We start from the raw sequence: 20,598 nt of genomic DNA, 5'->3' as shown, positions 1-20,598 counted from the left end.
CCCCCCCCCCACCTTTCCTCTGAAGAGCCAGGAGACCTGGATTCTTGACCTGGAGTTGCCATTTGCTAACCTTGGAATCTCAAGAAAATTTCTCTGAGCCACAGTATCTGCATCTATAAAAAAAATGAAAATGGCTATTTTCTTTTTTTCTTTCTCTTTTTTTCTCTTTCTTCCTTTCTTTCCTTTCTTCTTTTCTCTTTCTTTCTCTCTCTCTTTCTTTCTCTCTCTTCTTTCCTCCTTTTTGTTGGTCATGGGGCTTGAACTCTGGACCTGGGCACTGTCCCCCTCAGCTCTTCAGCTCAAGGCAAGCACTCTACTAGTTGAGCCACAGCACCACTTCCAGTTTTTTTGCTGGTTTATTAGAGATCAGTGTCTCACAGAGTTTTCTGCCCAGGATGGTTTTGAACTGTGATCCTCAGATCTCAGCCTCCTGAGTAGCTAGGATTACAGGTGTGAGTCACCAGAGCCTGGCTTTTCTTTCTTTCTTTTCCTTTTTTCTTTCTTTCTTTCTTTCTTTCTTTCTTTCTTTCTTTCTTTCCTTCCTTCCTTCCTTTCTTTCTTCCTCTTTCTTTCTTTCTTTCTTTTCTGTCTCTTCCTTTATTCCTTTTTTTTTCTTTTTTCTGTTCTGTTCTCGCTCTTCTTTTCTCTTTGTGGTACTAATGGTTAAACCAAGAGTCTTATGCCTGGTAGATAAGCACAGTGCCACTAAGCTACATCCTCAGCCCCATAAACCTTTTCTCTTTTCCTTCCTTTTTTCTTCCTTCACTCTCCCTTCATATTGTTTTCCTCTAATACTAGTGTTCAGATTCAGGGCCTCATGCTTGCTCTGCTTTGCTTGATTAACTGGTACTCTACCACTTGAGCCATGCCTCCAGCTTGGCTTTTTGCTGGTTAATTTTGGAATTGGAGTCTTTGGATTTTTATGCCTAAAATGACTTCATCCTTATTCTCCCTGTCTCAGCCTCTTGGATACCTAGGATTACAGGTGTGAGTTAGCAACAAACAAGCTTGTTTGTTTCAGCAGCACCAGAGCTTTAAACTCAGGACTTTACTCTTGCTGACTTTCTTGCTCACAACTTGTACTCTAATGTTTGAACCACACTTCCAGCTTGGCTTTTTGACAGTTAATTGGAGATAGAATCACAGATTTTTCTGCCTAGGCTAGCTTTGACCTGAGATGCTCCAGGGTTCAGCTTTTTGAGTAGATCAGATTATAGGCATGAGCCATTGGTGCCCAGCTCTTTTTTACTTATGTTACAGGGTCTCACAAACCAAAGACAGGTTGGCTATGGAGCCCAGGCTGGCCTCGAACGCAATCCTCTTGTCTCTGCTTCTCATATGTTAGGAAGTTATAGGCATACCTTATAAGATCTGGCCCTAGATCACTTTTATAAGCATGACTTAATATTAATGTATGTTAGAGTGCTTTAATAAATACTTTCATTTTGAAAGGTAACATTGAAGAATGTTTTTTCTAATATGTGGGAACCTATGCAATGGTCCTCTTTTATTCTTAATTATGTAAGTATTTGTATAAAGGAGTTACAATTAACAAAGCAGTTTATTAGTACAGTATATGTTGGTTAGTGTCACCCTTTTCAACATTCTCACCCATCCCTCCACTCCCCACCCCTTCTCTCATGCTTCCTAATTTTGTAGGGTGTACAGTGGTTTCTTGACTGCCTCGTCCCCCTTCTCCTCTTCATTTTTCCACCTCTTTCCCTTGACCACACCCCCACCCACTTCCTGGTGTTTTATTTTGTTGACTTTTTTCTTTTTTTTGCCAATCCTGGGGCTTGAGCTCAGGGTCTGGGCACTGTCCTGAGCTTCTCAAGGCTAGTACTCTACCACTTGAGCCACAGTACCATTTCTGGCTTTTTCTGTTTATGTGATACTGAGCACTTGAACCCAGGGCTTCATGCATGCTAGGCAAGCATTCTACCACTAAGCCACATTCCAGCCCATTTTGTTACTTTTGACTTTATTTTGCTAAGGAATTATACTATTTGAAGTCTCATTTGAATCTACCATATTTCAGTTAATACATTTGTATACAATTATATGCCCCCCAATGTATTTACTTATAAGTTTATAAACAAAACCTAGCTTCCACATATAAGGGAAAACATGCATCCTTTGCTCTCTGGAGCTCTCTGGAGCATAATTTTTTCCAAATCTTTTCATTCCCCTCCCCCCTCTTCAGTCCTGGGGTTTAAACTCAGGGCCTGGCGCTGTCCCTGAGCTCTTTCTGCTCAAGGCTAGTGCTCTATCACTTGAGCCACAGCGCCACTTCCATAAGAGTCTCATGGGGACTTTCCTGCCCAGGCTGGCTTTGAACTGCGATCCTCAGATCTCAGCCTCCTGAGTAGCTAGGATTACAGGCGTGAGCCACCAGCACCGGGCTCAAGTCTTTTCCATTTCTTTACCAGTGGTTCAATATTATTCTTTCTCATGGATGAGTAAAATTCCATTGTGTGTGTGCATGTGTGCGTGTGTGTGTAATACACACATACACCACATTTTCTTGATCCATTCATCTACTGAGGGACATCTGGACTGTTTCTATACCTTGGCTATTGTGAATAATGATGCAGCAAAATATAGTTGTGCTGGTGGCTTTACTGTATCCTACTTTGTCATCTTTTGGGTAAATGTCCAGGAGTAGAATTGCTGGGTCCTAGGATAGTTCTGTTTAATTTTTTTGAGGTGCCTCCACATTGCTTTCCAGAGTGGTTGAACAAGTTTACATTCCCACCAATTGTGTATAAGGGTTCCCTTTTGGTTGCATCCTGGCCAACATCTGGTTTTTTTCTTCTGTTGTTTTGCTTTGCATTTTCTTTATGACCACAGATGCTGAGCACTTATTCATATGTCTATTAGCCATTTTCACGTCTTCTGAGAAGACTCTCTTTAGCTCATTAGGCCATTTATTAATTAGGTTGTTGGTTTTTGTTTTTTGTTGGTTTTTTTTTTTTTTTTTTTTGTCCTGTCGTGGGGCCTGAACTCTGGGCCTGGGCACTGTCCCTCAGCTCTTCAGCTTAAGGCTAGCATTCTACCACTTGAGCCACAGCACCACTTCCAGCCTTTTCTGCTTATGTGGTGCTGAGGGATCGAACCCAGGGCCTCATGCATGCAAGGCAAGCGCTCTACCACTGAGCCACCTTCCCTGCCTGTGTTGGGTTTTTTTGAGGATTTGATTTTTTAAGTTCTCTGTATGTTCTGGATGTTAGGTCATTATCTGATATGTAGCTGGAAATATCTCCCATTTTGTAGGCTGTCTGTTTAGCCTGTTGGCTATGTCCTTGGCCTTGCAGAAGATTTTTAGTTTGATACAATCCCATTTATCAAGACCTTCTTTGATTTGCTGTTTCTGGATCTTTTTTCAGAAAGTTTCTGTGCCAGGAGCCCTACTCTTTCTTCTAATACTTCCATGGTTTCAGGTCTTTCTTTGATCCTTTTTTTTTTCCTTTGGTAGTGGGGCTTGAACTCTGGGCCTGGACGCTGTCCCTGTGCTCTTCAGCTGGAGGCGAGCACTCTACTGCTTGAGCCACAGCGCCACTTCCGGTTTTCTAGTAGTTTATTGGAGGTGGTATCATAGACTTTCCTGTTGGGCTGGCTTTGAACCATGATCCTCAGAGCTCAGCCTCCTGAATAGCTAGGATTATAGATGTGAGCCAACAGTGCCGAGAGATACATTTTTCATAAATAAGAAACTACTTTCACTTTCCTGTATGTGAATATCCAGTCTTGCCTGCACCATTTGTTGACTTTTAGGGGGAGAGGGTACAGTACTGTGGCTTGAACTAAGGGCCTTGCCAGTGTTTCTTAACTATTTTGCTCATGATTGGTACTTTACCACTTGAGCCATACCTCTACTTCTGGCTTATTACTGATTAATCAGAGATGAGTGTCTCTTGGATTTGGTTGCCTGGGCTGGCTTCAGACCTCATTCCTCAGATCTTTAGCTAGGATTTCAGGCATGAACCACCAGCAACTAGCTTGATCCCCTTAAGAATGGCACTTGATAAGTGGATGCTAAATCCAAAATGTCAGGTGATATGACAAAACTAACAGGACTTAAGAAACAAAGAACTCCCACTCATCTGGTTGAACCACTACTAAATATCCCCATGCTGCTGATCACATATATGGTATATAACATGTGAGCACCGTTATATATTACAGACTGTGATAGACAATTTGCTCCAGGAAAGTTAGAATGAACTTGTGACTTTAAATGAGCATCATTATTCCACAATACTGTGAATTTCCGGAAATTATGTAATCACTTAATCACAATCAAAAAAAAAAAAAAAAAGAACCTGGGGAAGGGAGGGAGGGAGGGGATGGTAGGGGGAAAACAATGGAGGGGGTAACAATGTTCAAGAGGAAGTGTACTCATTACCTCACTCATGTAACTGTAACCCTCTGTATAGTACCTTTACAATAATAAAAAAAAAAGAATGGCACTTGAGATGTGTTTGTCAGGTAACCAAGGAAAATCAAAGTATGGGATGGAATGTGTCCATCTCATAATTGCATAGAAGCATCTGTGTAAAGCAGTCAATACTTTTGGTGGTAAGCAGTCTAGTTGGATTGGGTTACTTACAACCAAGAGTGTGTGAGTCTATTCTAGTTAGATTGGGTTAGCTTCAAACAAAGTAGTAAAAGTGTTAGAAGAAAATGAGAGACGTTATCTTAAGACCCTAAGACAAGGGATGCACTTTGGGCTTTGGGTTAGTCTATAGTCTGAGTCTAAGAAGGCTCAAACATTTAAGGGCATTAGGTCTGTGTACCTCAGTGACTTTCCTCTTTCCTGACTAATTTGTCTGCTTCTCAGGCTACTTGGTGAAATATACCCACATGAGCTGAATATGTCACAGAGATTGAATTGACTCTCAATCTTTGTTCCGTTCCAGATTCTTCTGATTAGAAATCTACTTCTGAGGGGCTGGGAAGGTGGCTCAGTGGTAGAGCACTTGCCTTGTAAGCCTGAGGCCCTGGGTTCGATTCCTCAGCACCACATAAGAAAAAAGAAAAAAAGCCGGAAGTGGCACTGTGGCTCAAGTGGTAGAGCGCTAGCCTTGAACTGAAGAGCTGAGGGACAGTGTTCAGGCCCAGAGTTCAGGCCCCACAACCGGACCCAAAAAAAAAAACTACTTCTGAATCAGCCATCTGTGTCTGGGAGAGTAGGGTACAGGACTGACTGCTCAAGTCCATTGATCTGGAAGGTAGAGCAGATCAGCCAGTAAGTGTACATCATGTTCCTTTTGGAGGTGGAATGGTGGTTAGTGACAGACTATAGATTTTGCGCAGTTTGCCCTGGATAAAGTGATCCTTTTGTGTACTACCTGTTAATTTCACGTTAGTGTGATCCCTGAGACGGTGTAGAGTACCCACAGTTTATCATTGCAGTTTTCTCATGATTTTTTTTTTTTTTGCCAGTCCTGGAGCTTGAACTCACGACCTGGGCACTATCCCTGAGCTTCTTTTGTTCAAGTTTAGCACTCTGCCACTTGAGCAACAGTGCCCACTTCCAGATTTTTCTGTTTATGTGGTACTGAGGAATCGAACCCAGGGCTACATGCATGCAAGGCAAGCACTCTACCACTGAGCCACCTTCCAAGCCTTCTAGATACTTTTATGCCCCGTTAGGATCAAACTCAATTCACTGAGAGGCTGTAACAAATTCCATCTTTAATCTCTTCCTTCTATTTCCTAGTCACTGGTTTCTGTTTTGCCACCGGCCTTTGTCTGTGAGAGGTGGTTAGGTAAATAGATGAAGCAGCCAAGAATGTTTATCCTAATGGGACAATACAGAAGTGACAACCCTGCGAAAATCAAATGAGTTAAGATGATAGGCAACATCACAGATTCATTGCCAGCTACTGTGCTGACCCAACCCCTCTCCTACCCCAGTTCTAAGTTCCTGGGATTGTTTTTCTTTTTTTCTTTTTCTGGGGGATCCAGTCGTGGGGCCTGAACTCTGGGCCTGGGCACTGTCCCTCAGCTCTTCAGCTCAAGGCTAGTGCCCTACCACTTGAGCCACAGCACCACTTCTGGCTTTTTTCTTTTTGCTTATGTGGTGCTAAGGAATCGAACCCAGGCCTCAGGCATGCAAGGCAAATGCTCTACCACTGAGCCACCTTTCCAGCCCAGGCCTGGATTTCTTAAAGATAGACATTTCTAGCCAAATAAGTATAGAAATTTTGACTTTGGAAATAAGTGACAGATTCAGTCTATCTAATGAGTTCAATGAGTCTCAACCAGATTCATCTTTGTAGCCATGCTGTGCCAACATCCTCTACCCATTCAGACTGCACTAGTTCAAAAAAAATTGGTGTTTAAAACCTTATTTAGCCAGGCACCAGTCGCTCACACCTGTAATCCTAGCTACTCAGGAGGCTGAGATTTGAGGATCCCAGTTCAAAGCCAGCCTGGGCAGGAAAGTCCATGAGACTCTTTATCTCCAGAAAACTGGAAGTGGCGCTGTGGCTCAAGTGGTAGAACGCTAGCCTTGAACTGAAGAGCTGAGGGACAGCACCCAGGCCCAGAATTCAAGCCACATGACCAACCAAAATAAATAAATAAAATAAAACCTTATTTATTGAAGGGCTGGGACTGTGGTTTAGTGGTAGAGTGCTTGCCTAGCATGTGTGAAGCCCTGGGTTTGATTCCTCAATACCACATAAACAAGAAAAAGTCAGAAGTGGTGCTGTGGCTCAAGTGGTAGAGTACTAGCCTTGAGCAAAAAAGCTGCTCAGGGCCAGTGGCCAGGCCCTGAATTCAAGCCCCAGGACTGGAAAAAAAAAAAAAAAAACATCTACTTTATTGAAGAGTAAACATCAGAACCAGAAGTAGGATTCAAAATCAGATAGCCCAGCCTAGCACTGGTGGTCAGACCTGTAAGCCTAACTATTCAGAAGGCCAGCCAGGGAAGTCTGAGAGACTCATATTTCCAATAACCCAGCCAAATACTGGACTGGAGGTATAGCTCAGTTGGTAGGGCAACAGTCATGAGCAAAAGGCTGAGCCAAGAGCATGAGGCCCTAAATTTAAGCCTTGGTACTACCCATTCCTACCACTTGAGGAAAAGAGAGAGAAAGAGAAAGGGAGAGAAAGAAAAGAAGAAAGAAAAAAAGGAAGGAAGGAAATAAAAAAGAAAAAAAGAATTATCATTTATCAAGCAACTCCCTGTTACCATGAGGTGACTTATTTCTCTTCCTGCTTTCCTATGGTTATTACAGAGCCTGAAGCTTTCTTTCAGTCCCATTCTGTTGGGGGACATACACTATTAGTATTCTTGATCTAGAATTGGCCATATATATCGGAGACTGCCCCTGTTTCAAGCATCTTTAGGAAGTGGCTTCTGCAGTTATTCCCCAGAGCTCTGAGCTCCTATGAGAAACACTGAAGTCTTCATTTCATGTCACCTCCCCAGATTGCTAGTTAGTGGGATGGACTTGGGCAACATCTCTGCAAAGATGTTACGGTTAATTTAGAGACAGAAATGCACTATTTACAGTTTATATTATTTTATATTTTGTATTTGTCTTTTTACATGTTCCTAAAAGAAAGGAAGAGAGCTAAGTAGGTAACAGGGTCTCCTCATGCTTTTCACTCTTTTCACACCTGCGTAATGGGGCCAGCCTGAGAAGCTTTCTTGGTTCCTCTCCTGACTGAAGCGGGGAAGCTGGAGCTTGGGCAGCCCAGGCCCCGCACCCTCGGTTTCAGCTGAGGTCACTAAGCAATTTGGGAATGGCTGTAGCCTGCTCACGAGAAATGTACTCCTGCCCTTTTCAGAGGCAGCCATTTCCTGCTGTTGCCATTTACCTAAAGCCTGACCTTATCTCTGCATCTTGCAGCATTTCGGTCCTGGATTACCCTTGCTGTACCATCCAGGATTTGCCGGAGCTTACTACTGAGAGTCTGGTAAGCAGATGGGGATTTAGTAGCCTTTGAAACTGCCAGGTGGCAGAGACTGGCATTTGCTTTTTCATTTCTTCCTCAGCCTCATGATGCTGGGGTTTGGAGTCTCAGATCAATGCAGGCATATTGGCAAGAGCACAGAGGCAGGAGGGATTTAGAGCTGTTGACCCACTTGAGAAAGATTTGGAAAAGCTGAGCTTAGCATCTTGCAGAGAAGAGGAAAGAGCCAGTGAAAAGCACTGAGGAGGAGAATTTAGAAAGGTAATGTGAGCAGCTACGGTAAATGACAGGAAAAGCTATTCTAATGTAGCACCCAAAAAAAAAAAAACAAATCTATCTATCTATCTATCTATATATATCTGTCCTCTTTATGTTGTGCTCCAGTGATTCACTTTTCTTTTCTTTTCTTTTCTTTTGGGTCCGGTCGTGGGTCTGAACTCTGGGCCTGGGCGCTGTCCTCAGCTCTTCAGCTCAGGGCTAGCGCTCTACCACTTGAGCCACAGCGCCACTTCTGGCTTTTTTCTTTTTGCTTATGTGGTGCTGAGGAATCGAACTCAGGGCCTCAGGCATGCAAGGCAAGCGCTCTACCACTGAGCCACCTTCCCAGCCCCTCACTTTTCATTTTCATTTTAGTTAAACAACTCAGGAGAATGTTCTTTAGAAAATACCTTCCCTCTTTGAAGTGAAAGTCAATATAGCCACTGAAGGAAGCCCAAAAAGATCCTCAATCTGAAAATCACTCTAAGCAAATCAGAAGAGTTCCTCAGAGTTATTTTGAATTCCTAAAACTGACCCAAAGCATATTGAAGATGAGAGGCAGTCTACCACAGCCCTTTCAATACACTTCACACCTTCATCCTCTTGTTTTGTGATCATTTACCTGGAATGTTGTGATTGACTACAAACTCTGATGGGAATATACTAGAATCTATTCTTCTTGGTGGTAGTGATGCTGGGGTGTGAATTGAGGGCTTCATGTTTATTTGGCTGCTTGCTTGGCTGGCAGTCCACCACTTGAGCCCATATCATGCCTCCAGCCTGGCTTCTTGTTAGTTATATAGAGGTTACTTTTTGCATGGGCTAGCCTCCCAACTCATATCCTCCAGGTCTCAGCCTCCTGAATAGCTAGAATTACAACACACATGAGCTAGTGGTGCTCAGTTCTCATCATTTTTATATATCCAGAGGCTAACACTACGCCTGGTACATTGAAAACCTTAATAAATACAAGATGTTTCAATGGTAGTACTCATGCATGCTACAACCTTAATACCATAACTTTTTTTTCTGGTCATGGGGCTTGAACTCAGGGCCTGTGAGCTGTCCCTGAGCTCTTTTGCTCAAGGCACACTCCTGTAACCTTAGCTACTCAGTAGGCTGAAATCTGAGAATCACAGTTTGAAGCCAGCCCAGGGAAGAAAAGTCCTCATAAGACTCTTATCTCCAATTAACTACTCCAAAAAAAAAAAATGAAGTAGCACTGTGGTTCAAATAGTAGAGTGCTAGCCTTGAGGGGAAAAAAAAAAAGGCTCAGAGACAGGTCCCTGAGTTCTCAAGTACCAGGACCAACACCCTCACACAAAGACCTGGGTCCTGAGTCCAGTGCTAGCACACTGTGCTACTGGGGCAGATTCCCCATTTTATTTAGATTGGTTTTGGCAGCCAAATGCACTGGATGCTTTTTTCTTTTACAAAGAAATAAATTAACCTTGATTATTTGCATAATGGTATGTCTTCAAAACAACCCTCCAAGGTTGATATTACTATTTTATAGATGGAGGAGATGAGTAACTGCCAAGACCTTGCAGTTGAAAGTAGCTACGTCAAGATGGAGATGTGCATCTCTGTGATTTAGAGTTAAAATGGATAATATATTTTACACAATAGCATTAAAATTCTAGTAGAGTATTTTAGAAAATAAAGTCAGCTTTTATATCCTGAATCTATTACCTGACAATGAGTATGCTCTATATTTCAACCCCACTGATTCATATATAGGAATTGATGGAAACTATACTCTTGCATCTCACTTAACTGAACTTTTGGGATCTGAGCATTATTGAAATGGCTATTATACCTCCTGAGAAGAATTTATTATCAAGTGTGGATGAAGGGGACCCATGGCTCACACCTGTAATCCTAGCTACTCAGGAGGCTTGAGATCTAAGGATCGTGGTTTTCTGTCTGCCCAGGCAGAAAAGTCCATGAGAGTCTTATCTCAATAAAAACTACTCTGAAAAATCTGGAAGTGGTGCTGTGGATCAAGTGGTAGATTGAGCACAAAGAGGATTTAGGACAGACACAGGCTGTGAGTTAAGTCCCAGGACCAGGAAAAGAAAAAAAGAGTGAGTGAAGCCAGGTGCTGGGGGCTCCAGCTAATAATCCTAGCTACTCAAGAGGCTCAGATAGGAAGATCAGTTTGAAGCTGTCCCACCAGAAAAATCCCTGAGATTCTTATCTCCAATTAACTGCGATAAAAGGAAGGAAGAAGAGCTATGGCCCAAGTGGTAGAGCACCAACCTGGAGTGAAAAGGCTATGGTACAGCCCCCAGGCCCTGAGTTCAAGCCCCACTATTGGCACCAAGAAAAAAAAAGTGAAAATATCAATCTACTTAATGCCTATAATCCTAGTTACTCTGGGGAATGAAAGTTGGAGGATCACAGATTGAGGCTAATCTTGGCTGAAAATAACTAGCAAGAAAGTGGGACTGAAGCTGTGGCTTAAGGTAAAATATAGGGCTCTGGAGTTCAAACACCAGTATCTTCAGGAGGGGAAAAATTAGAAACAGTTAAGGCAGGTGTTTTACTCCTTTCTGTGAAGCAATAGTGGCACCTGGCGGTTTTATTTAGTAACCACAGGTCGGGATTTTTTTCCTGAACTTGTTCCCAAGTCCAGTCATGAGTGTCAAAAACTAACTAGCACATTTACTATCCATAGGTCCTCAATATAATGGTTAACTTACCAAAACTGTTTATTTCTGTACTCAGAAAGAAGCTAACATTTGTGAGAATAATTATTTTACAAGTTCAACAAATTGTGATCACAGAAAAAAAATACTGGCTGCCTAAGTCTACTTGAATTACTTTAAATAACATTTCAAACTGTTCCTGATTATATGCTTATTGTAAAACAAACTGAGAAATAGAAAAGCATGAGGAAGAAAATTTAAAATACCCCACATTACCTACATGTAGCATGTTTTTTGGTTTTCTGAATTTGAACTAAATTTAATTCATTTTTATTTAGAACTCCAGCTGCACAGCACAGTGACCTGAAATAAAAGCAAAGTAAATGGTTTATTAAATTTCTGAGTTCTTGCCACTTTATCCAAGGGGTAATCTTTAGAATAGGCCATCCTCACCCCTCCATAGATGAGCAGTTTCAAGTTGCTGGACCTCCAATGACTATATTCAAATACAATCCCCTAAGATGGCACAAACATCAAACTCGCAGCTGTGATAAAAAAAAAATTTTGTAAAAGCTGAGTGACACTGAAAGAAATGAACAATGAACTGTCTTGGAATTCAGTGGAGATCAGGCACGTACACGGTTGGAGCACCTACGCTTCCCTCACGCTGCAAGCTCCTTCCTTCTGCTCTCTAGACTCAGGTGTTTTGTTTTGGTTTTTCTTTCCCAATGGATGACAGAATTGGGCTCCTTAACTCCCTTCTAGTGCTGTTTTTGTTTGGTTTTAGAAACAAGCTCTTGCTATGTAACAGCCTGGTCTGGCTTGGAACTCAACCATCTTCCTGCCTCAGCTTCCCAGCGCTGCACTTACGGGGACCTGACACTGTTTTAGCTAGTTCCGTCATTTTGTCCTTAAAAAAGAAAAAAGTACCCTATGAGTAAATATCTAATATCAGTATCTAATCTGATAGGCATCTCTTCTCTGGTTAGGTGTTCACACCCTATCAGGATCAAATACCTGCCAGGTACAACTTGAAGGAGGAAAGATGTATTTTGACTCCATTTTAGAGGTGTCCGTCTACCTCCATAGTTCACATCATGGCATCCAGAACGCAGAGAAAGGAAACACTCACTGCCAGGACAAGATAACAGCCCCTCAAGAATGCATTCTTAATCACCTACTTCCTTCAACCCGGCCCCACTTGCTACCTTTCACCATTCCACTAACACCATTATGTTAGGAATCCATCAATAGTTTAAGCTATCCATTCATTAGGTCAGAGCCCTCATAATAGAATCTCTGAAACTTCATTACAGACAAACCCAGAGGTGTGCTTTGTCAGGTTGGCCATAAAGATTAACCATCACAACCACGGTGCCTGGCAGCCATTCTTGAAAAATGTAGTTGCTAGGCACTGGTAGTTCAGTCCTGTAATCCTAGCTACTCAGGAGGCTGAGATCTGAGGATCATGGTTACAAGCCAGCCTAGGCAGGAAAGTCTATAAGACGTAACTCCAATTAACCACCAGAAAAAGGGGTAAGTGCTGCCTTGAGCGAAAATGCTCAGATAGCACACAGCCCTGTGTTAAAGCCCTATGACTAGGGGGAAAAAGCAACTGGTAGAAAGCAGCTGGAGGTCTTGATTTTGCTAGGGCAAGAAGAAAATGATCATGTTCTACTATTCACGAAATATATCTTTCTTAAAATAAAGATGGCCTACTTTAAATGAACATAAAGGAAATTAAAAAAAAAAAAACATCTAGCTGGCACATCTGAGAAGGTGGAGCCTGCCCTGCAGAGCTGTGGGCCTGCTGGGAAATGATTATCTGTTAAGACAGAGGCTGAAGTGCTGCTCTACTGCCTATTACTGTGGGCATAGGAGTTGGAGGCAGGCTGGGCTGGGCTGGGCTCAGAAAGCCACTGAGCAGTGTGTATCCTTCAGTGTCTGCTCCAGGTAGGCTCTGATGAGGGGAAAGGGGAGCAGAGGTCTTGAGCAGCTGAGATTGTCTAAAAGAAGGGAACCTGGAGTTCCTTCCTGTGAGTTCTGAGGAAAAGGCAATCACAATCAGCTTATTGTCCATCAAATTTCACTTATACTTCACTTGATTGCTGACTAATCTTTTCTTTTCACGGAAGTTAGAAACAGTGTTTACATCTCTTTGTACCACATTCTAAATGATACAAGTCTGATATTATTTGTTTCAGCATTGCTTATAATAATGAAAGGTTAGAAACAACCTAAAAGCCCATTAACATAGACCCAAATAAAGGATGATATGCCCTTATAATGAAATATTATGTAACAATTAAGAATGTGGCAATTTCTTTTCAATTGAAGTCCAAATAAATCAAATTATAGAATGGAGTTGAAGAGATTCCTCCCTCCTTCCCCCCTGCCCCTGCAGAGTGCTAGGGATTGACTGCAGTCTGGTTCATGCTAGTAGGTGCTCTACCTCCAAGCTACCTCCCCAGCCTTCTGAAGAGATCTTAAAGATCATCTAGTTTGCTGGGCGCTGGTGACTCATACCTGGACGGGCCTCCTAGCTATTCAGAAGGCTGAGATGTAATGTGAAGATCCCCTCTGGAAGCCAGCCTGGGGCTGGAAAGTCAGTGAGAATCTTATCTCTGTTAAACTACAGTGACAAAACCGGAAGTCCTGCTGTAGCTCTAGTGGTAGACTGTTTGCCTTGAGCAAAAAAGCTCAAGGACAGAGCCCAGGCTTACAGCTGAATCCCCAGGTCTGGCAAAAAAAAAAAAAAGATCTAGATGCAAAAGGGAAATGACTTGCCTAAGATCACATCAGGGCTGAAACTATAAAGCAGGACTGATACCCATTCCGGTACTTTTTTTTCAATGTGCTTGAACTCAGGGCCTGTGCTCTGTCCCTGAGCCTCTTTGCGAGTCTCACAGACTTTTCTGCCCCGGCTTCAAACCACAATCCTCAGATCTCAGCTTCCTGAGTAGTTAGGATTACAGGTATGAGCCACCATTCTCTGAAGTCCTGAGGAATGCAAGGCTTTTCATGCCTCTAAGATAATGAAAATCAAGATCAAATCTCCCAGTGATATTCCCTGTCCCATATGTTTCATACTTCCCATAACCAACCAAAAAAAAAACAAAATTTAGGGCTGGGAAGGTGGTTCAGTGGTAGAGTGCTTGTCTTGCATGCATGAGGCCCTGGATTCCATTCCAAAACCAGAAGTGGCACTGTGGCTCAAGTGGTAGAGCTCTAGCCTTGAGCTGAACAGCTGAGGGACAGCGCCCAGACCCAGAGTTCAGGTCCCATGAACGACCCCCCCAAAAAAAAATTTAAGTCTATGCCAGGCACCAATGATACTACTGTAATCCTAGCTGCTCAGAAAACTGAGATCTGAGGATCATGGTTCAAAGCCAGCCCAGGTAGGATCTATGAAACTCTTATCTCCTATAAACTATAAGGAAGCCAGAAGTGGAACTGTGGCTCAAGTGCTAGAGTGCTTGCCTTGAGCAAAAAAAGCTCAAGGACAGCGCCTAGGACCTGAATTCAAGCCCCTGGATGGGCCTCTGTTGATCCGTTTTGAACAAGCCAGATATACCAATGCCCTAATGTAGAAAATCCAATGGAAGTTTCCCTATGTTTCTTTTTTTTGGGTGGGGGGTCCGGTTGTGGGGCCTGAACTCTGGGCCTGGGTGCTGTCCCTCAGCTCTTCAGCTCAAGGCTAGCACTCTACCACTTGAGCCACAGTGCCACTTTCGGCTTTTTTTTCTGCTTATCTGGTGCTGAGGAATCTAATCCAGGGCCTCATGCATGCAAGGCAAGCGCTCTACCACTGAGCCACCTTCCCAGCCCTCCCTATGTTTCTTAACACAATGTCTAACATTTAGTAAAGGAAGGAGACTATTTTTTTTTAATCTGTGGGGCTTGAACTCTGGGCCTGGGTGCTGTTCCACATGTGCCAAAGCCCCACTTCCAGTTTTCTGGTGGTTTAGTGGAGATAAGAGTCTCATGGACTTAACTGCCTGGGCTGGCTTAGAACATCAGATCTTAATCTCTTTAGTAGCAGTGCCCAGCTGAAAGAGAATATTCTCTTTCTTCTTCTTCTTCTTCTTTTTTTTTTTTTTTTGTCGGCCGTGGGGCTTGAACTCTGGGCCTGGGCACTGTCCCTCAGCTCTTCCGCTCAAAGCGAGTGCTCTACCATTTGAGCCACAGCACCACTTCGTTTTCTGGTGGTTTATTGGATATAAGAGTTTCACGGCCTTTCCTGTCAGGGCTGGCTTTGAACTCCAATCCTCAAATCTCAGCCTCCTGAGTAGCCAGGATTAGAGGTGTGGACCACCGTCACCCAGCTTGAGATTTTTCTAAGTAAGATTTCTAAAATTTTCTGAAAAATTTGGCCCTTGATACTATTACAAGAGTTTAATGCACTCAAAACTCTTGGATATCCATTCTACACTGAGAGAGGAAGAAGTGGTTTTCTATTCATCATACAGCTTTCACATGTCTCCTGTTTCTATAGTCTACTATCCTATTGCAGACATGAGAATTTCTAAGATGTTTGGCCATCATGTGCCTATTGATTTATATAGCTGCTGGACTGGTAAGGTGGCTCAGTGGAAGAGCACTTGCCTAGCATGCATGAGACCCTGGGTTTGATTCCTCAACACCACATAAGCAAAAAGAAAAAAGCCGGAAGTGGTGCGGTGGCTCAAGTGGTAGAGTGCTAGCCTTGAGCTGAAGAGCTGAGGGATAGCGCCCAGGCCCAGAGTTCAGGCCCATGACCGTACCCATAAATAAATAAATAAATAAATGATTTATATAGCTGCTGCATAGAAATTTTCATATGTGTATGAAAATCTTATTTTTATTGTTAAATGTATTTCACTGAATAGATGTTTCTATTCCGATATACATCTGTTTACCATGCCTGTAAACCAAGCACTTAGAAAGCTGAAACAGGAGAATCAGCTCAAGTTTGAGACAAACTTAAGATACAAATAATGAGAAGAAAAAAAATAACAAAAGGGGAAGGGATGGAGGGACAAAGGGAAAAAAGGAAAAGGAAGGAAGGGAGGGAAGGGAAAGAAGGAAAATATGAAGGGAGATAGGGGAGTAAGGGAAGGGAAAATAGGGAAGAGAAGGCGAAAAATAAACTGTTAGAATAAACCATCTGACAAATGGAGAGAGGAATGATGGGTGAATACAATCATAGAACTCAATACACATATGTGAAGAATAGAATCGGGATGGGTGGGGTTGGGATAGATGAGGGAGAGTGACAGAAGGGCTGATGATTGGTTGAGATGTACTCTAATATGTTGAACTGCAACTGTTTTGTCCAAATACTTAAAGATAATAATAATTTTTAAAAGGTTGATCCATTTGCTAATTTCTCATTCATTCTGGAGAATTAAGCATCTGCCTCCAATATGGCTTAAAAAAGGAAGGTGAGGGTTAATATAAAATTTCAACCATATAAAAAATTATCAAAGCTGGGCTGGGAAGGTGGTTCAGTGGTAGAGCACTTGCCTTGCATGCCTGAGGCCCTGGGTTCAATTCCTCAGCTCCACATAAGCAAAAAGAAAAAAGCCGGAAGTGGTGCTGTGGCTCAAGTGGTAGACTGCTAGCCTTGAGCTGAAGAGCTGAGGGACAGCACCACGACTGGACCCCCCCCCAAAGAATAAAATAAAATGATTATCAAAGCTATCCAACATAATTTAAAATCTACTAGAATGACCAAAATGACCAAAAACTCCCAGCAATTACAAACACGATTTATTTAATACAAAATATATGAGGCTAACATTCTATCATCTCTGATTTTAAGCAGTGAGCTCCACAGCAAAGTTTGCTTAAATCAAGTGTTGTGTTCCCGTATCACCGTGTTCTAGATAACGTCTTCCAGGATTATCAACTGAGCAGGGGTTTTTGGTTTATGTTTTGGTTCTACTTTTCTGTTTGTGGTACTGAGAATGAGAGCCACGGCCTTGCACGTGCTAGACAAGCTGTCCTCAGAGTTGCACACTCAGCTGAATCAGTTTTCAAGTGAAGGATAGGATGCATCAGGGAGGTAGCATTTTCTACTGGAAAATTTCACCTAAACTGTGGACTTGGCCACAGGCTTCTGTGAGAATGAAGGGCTTCAAGGCATTGAGATAACAACGGTTGTTCCTTATTTCAGGAAGCTGGAGACAACAACCAGTTCTGCTGGAGGAATCTCTTTTCCTGCATCAATCTCCTGAGGTTGCTCAATAAGCTGACCAAATGGAAGCATTCCAGGACCATGGTAAGTGGGGCCTCAAATCATTGAGGTGTTCATCTGACTGAATATTTTAAGTCATTAGTAAATATTTATAGACTAGCTACTTTGAAAGATCTGTAAATAGACACAGAGCTACATTTCAGCACTTCCTGATCCTGCCACATTCTACTGTGATTACATACCAAGCCATTTCTTTTCAGGAAGGTGACTAGGGGCCCACCCTTAAGGTAGCGCTGACAGGGAAGTTAGCCAGGTTTGGTATTAGAGTCACACATCCCTGGTGACGCAAGTCCCAGACTTCATTTCAGCAGTTGGTAATAATGAAGGACTGGGAACAACCTAAATGCCATTCACACAGAACTAACTTGTTAAGTAAATGATGGCACATCTTTATAGAATATCATATAACCATTCAAAAGAATGAAGCATTTCTGAATTGGTATGGAATAATTCTCAAGATACATCATTAGGTGAAAAGCAAAATGTGGAACAGTATAACAAGATACATAGTTGGTTGTCATCATACACAAAGAGTATTCACAAGAAACTGAAACAATGAAAATGTGTGACATAGAAAACTTCATTGATTTTATACCATACATTTTGAATATTAGAAACTTTGAATGAAATAATTCTGTATTGTTTTCCTTTTTTTTTCTTCTTTGGTGTGTGTACGTGTGTGTGTGTGTGTGTGTGTGTGTGTGTGTGTGTGTGTGTGTGCCTATCCTGGGGCTTGAGCTCAGGCTTTATGCTCTTGCTCAGCTCTTTTGCCCACAAATGGTACTCTACCACTTGAGTCATGCCTCCCATTTCCAGCTTTTTGTTGGTTAGACATTTCTGCCTGGGTTGGCTCATCAGATTCCAGCCTCCTGAGTAGCTAGGATTATAAGAGTAAGCCACAGGCACTTGACTTTTTGGTGTTTTTTTTTTCCTGTCCTGGGGCTTGAACTCAGGGCCTGGGCTCTATCTCTGAGCCTCTCTGTGCTCAAGGCTAGCACTCTACCTCTTAAGCCATAGCACCACTTCTGGCCTTTTCTGTTTATGTGGTACTGAGGAATCGAATCCAGGGCTCAATGCATGTTAGGCAAGCACTCTACCTCTAAGCCACATTCCCAGCTCCAACTTTTTTAAAAAATTAAAACAAGGCAGAGCTGGGGAGGTAGCTCAGCGGTAGAATGCATGCCTTGCAAGCATGAGGCCCTGGGTTCAATACCTCAGCACCACATAAACAGAAAAAGCCGGAAGTGGCACTGTGGCTCCAGTGGTAGAGCACTAGCCTTGAGCTGAAGAGCTGAGGGACAGCGCCCAGACCCACAGTTCAGGCCCCATGACTGGCAAAAAAAAAATTAAAAAATTAAAACAAGGCTTCTCATTTTGTAGCCCAAGCTAGTCTCGAACTCCTGACTTAATTCCTCTAAATTCTTTTGTTTTTGTTTTTTGGGTCCAGTCATGGGGCCTGCACTCTGGGCCTGGGCGCTGTCCCTCAGCTCTTCAGCTCAAGGCTAGCACTCAACCACTTGAGCCACAGCGCCACTTCCGGCTTTTTTCTTTTTGCTTATGTGGTGCTGAGGTGCCTCTGGCATGCAAGGCAAGCGCTCTACCACTGAGCCACCTTCCCAGCTCTCCTCTAAATTCTTAAAGATTACATCTAAATAGAGCCTTGACATTAGATTCTCAGGAGGTCCCTAGATAGTTCTAGACATGTGTGTGTGTTAGAAATCACAAGAAAATTTACATCTTGATGGTTCTTTCTTCATTTCTATCCTCATTTTCATTGAACAAGATGCTGGTGGTGTTTAAATCAGCTCCAATCTTAAAGCGGGCACTCAAAGTCAAACAGGCCATGCTGCAGCTGTATGTCTTGAAACTGCTAAAGATTCAGACCAAGTACCTGGGACGCCAGTGGAGGAAGAGCAATATGAAAACCATGTCAGCCATTTATCAGAAAGTGCGCCACCGCATGAATGATGACTGGGCTTATGGGAATGGTGAGTACTTTCAAGGTGCTTAACTTCCAGGAATTTTCCAGAGTTCAAACAGAACTAAACATTTATCTCTAAATTTGAGCATGAATTGTTACATATTTTACATGAGAAAGTATTTGGCTATAGGTCAGGTGCTGATACACAAAACTTGAATTCTAACATGTACTCTGTCTTGTATAAGCTATGAAAACTCATTTTATACAGTAAATAAAACTAGAAGAAGCTGGTCATTGGTGGCTCATGCCTGTAATCCTAGCTATTCAGGAGGCTGAGAGCTAAGGCTCACAGTTTGAAGCCAGACAGGGCAGGAAAGATTGTGAGATTCTTATCTCCAATAATTACCAAAAATCCAGAAGTAGAGCTGTGGGTTCAAGTGGTAGAGCACTAGGCTTTGAGCAAAAGCAGCTCAGTGACAGTACCAGGCACTGAATTCAAGTCCTGGTACAGGCATGTATGTACACACAAAAAAAAGCTAGAAGGAAGGATATTGAGTATTTTTACCACAAAGAAATAATAAATCAGGGAACTGAATGGACCTGGAATAAAATCATATTTAATATAGAAAGTCAGGCTCAAAAAAGCAAAGGACATATGCTTTCTTTCACATGTGGATCTTTAACAAAGTAGAGTCATATGTGAAAATACGTTTTCAGCACATGCTTATATAGACAATCAAACTGGCTTAAAGGATGATATACAAACAAGTGAATTTCCATAGTGTAAACCATTTGAACAATTAACAGACAGTTTAACAAAATGAATATCAGAGCCAGGTGCTGGTGGCTCAAGCCTGTAATCCTAATTACTCGGGAGGCTGAGATCTGAGAATCCAGGTTTGAAGCCAGCAGGGGCAGAAAAATCCACGAGACTCTTATTTCCAGTAAACTACTCAGAAAAAGCTGAAGTGGCACTGTGGCTCAAGTGGTAGAGCACTAACTAGCCTTGGAAAAAAATAAGCTCAAGGACAACACCCAGGCCCAGAGTTCAAGCCCCAGGACCAACCAAAAAAAAAAAAAAAAGAATATCAAGAAGCTGAAATGTGTCTTTTCTGAGTGGGGTAGAGGATAAAAAGAGGAAGGCAAAGTTGGGTGCCTGCAGCTCATGCCTGTAATCCTGACTATTGAGGAGACTGAGGTCTGAGGATCATGATTTGGTTTGGAGACAGTCTAGGCAGGAAAGACACTTATCATCAATGAATCACAAAAAAAGTCAGAAGTGGCTCAAGTGTTAGAGCCCCAACCTTGCAAAAGTTCAGGGACAGCACCCAGGCCCTGAGTTAAAGCCCTAGGATGAGCAGCAAGGAAGGGTGGGTAAATACAGTCATAATACTCAGTGTATATGTGTGAAAATGGAGCGAGGAAACAAGATGATTGTTTGAGATAGATGGATTGGAAAATGATGCAAGGTATGGGGCTCAGATCAAAATGCATTATGCTCAGGCTGGGAAGGTGGCTCAGTGGTAGAGCGCTTGCCTTGCATGCTTGAGGCCCTGGGTTCGATTCCTCAGCACCACATAAGCAAAAAGAAAAAAGCCGGA

The 20,598-nt window shown here is 42.6% G+C and overlaps 1 protein-coding gene across 2 annotated transcripts in view; it reads left to right on the top strand.

The window, feature by feature from the left end:
* Strip2 (striatin interacting protein 2) overlaps positions 1 to 20,598 on the top strand; it is a 51,261-nt gene that overhangs the window by 26,943 nt on the left and 3,720 nt on the right. For both annotated transcript variants that reach the window (XM_013020050.1, XM_013020051.1), the window contains exons 18-20: positions 7,866 to 7,932; positions 16,996 to 17,100; positions 18,860 to 19,064. In XM_013020050.1, the coding sequence (XP_012875504.1) occupies positions 7,866 to 7,932; positions 16,996 to 17,100; positions 18,860 to 19,064 (377 nt within the window). The remainder of the gene's footprint in view (positions 1 to 7,865; positions 7,933 to 16,995; positions 17,101 to 18,859; positions 19,065 to 20,598) is intronic.

The sequence above is a fragment of the Dipodomys ordii genome, unplaced genomic scaffold, assembly GCF_000151885.1.
Source record: "Dipodomys ordii isolate 6190 unplaced genomic scaffold, Dord_2.0 Scaffold48, whole genome shotgun sequence".
Lineage (NCBI taxonomy): Eukaryota > Metazoa > Chordata > Mammalia > Rodentia > Heteromyidae > Dipodomys > Dipodomys ordii.
Note: the sequence above shows the minus strand (reverse complement) of the source record. Positions and strands in the feature narration are given on the sequence as shown.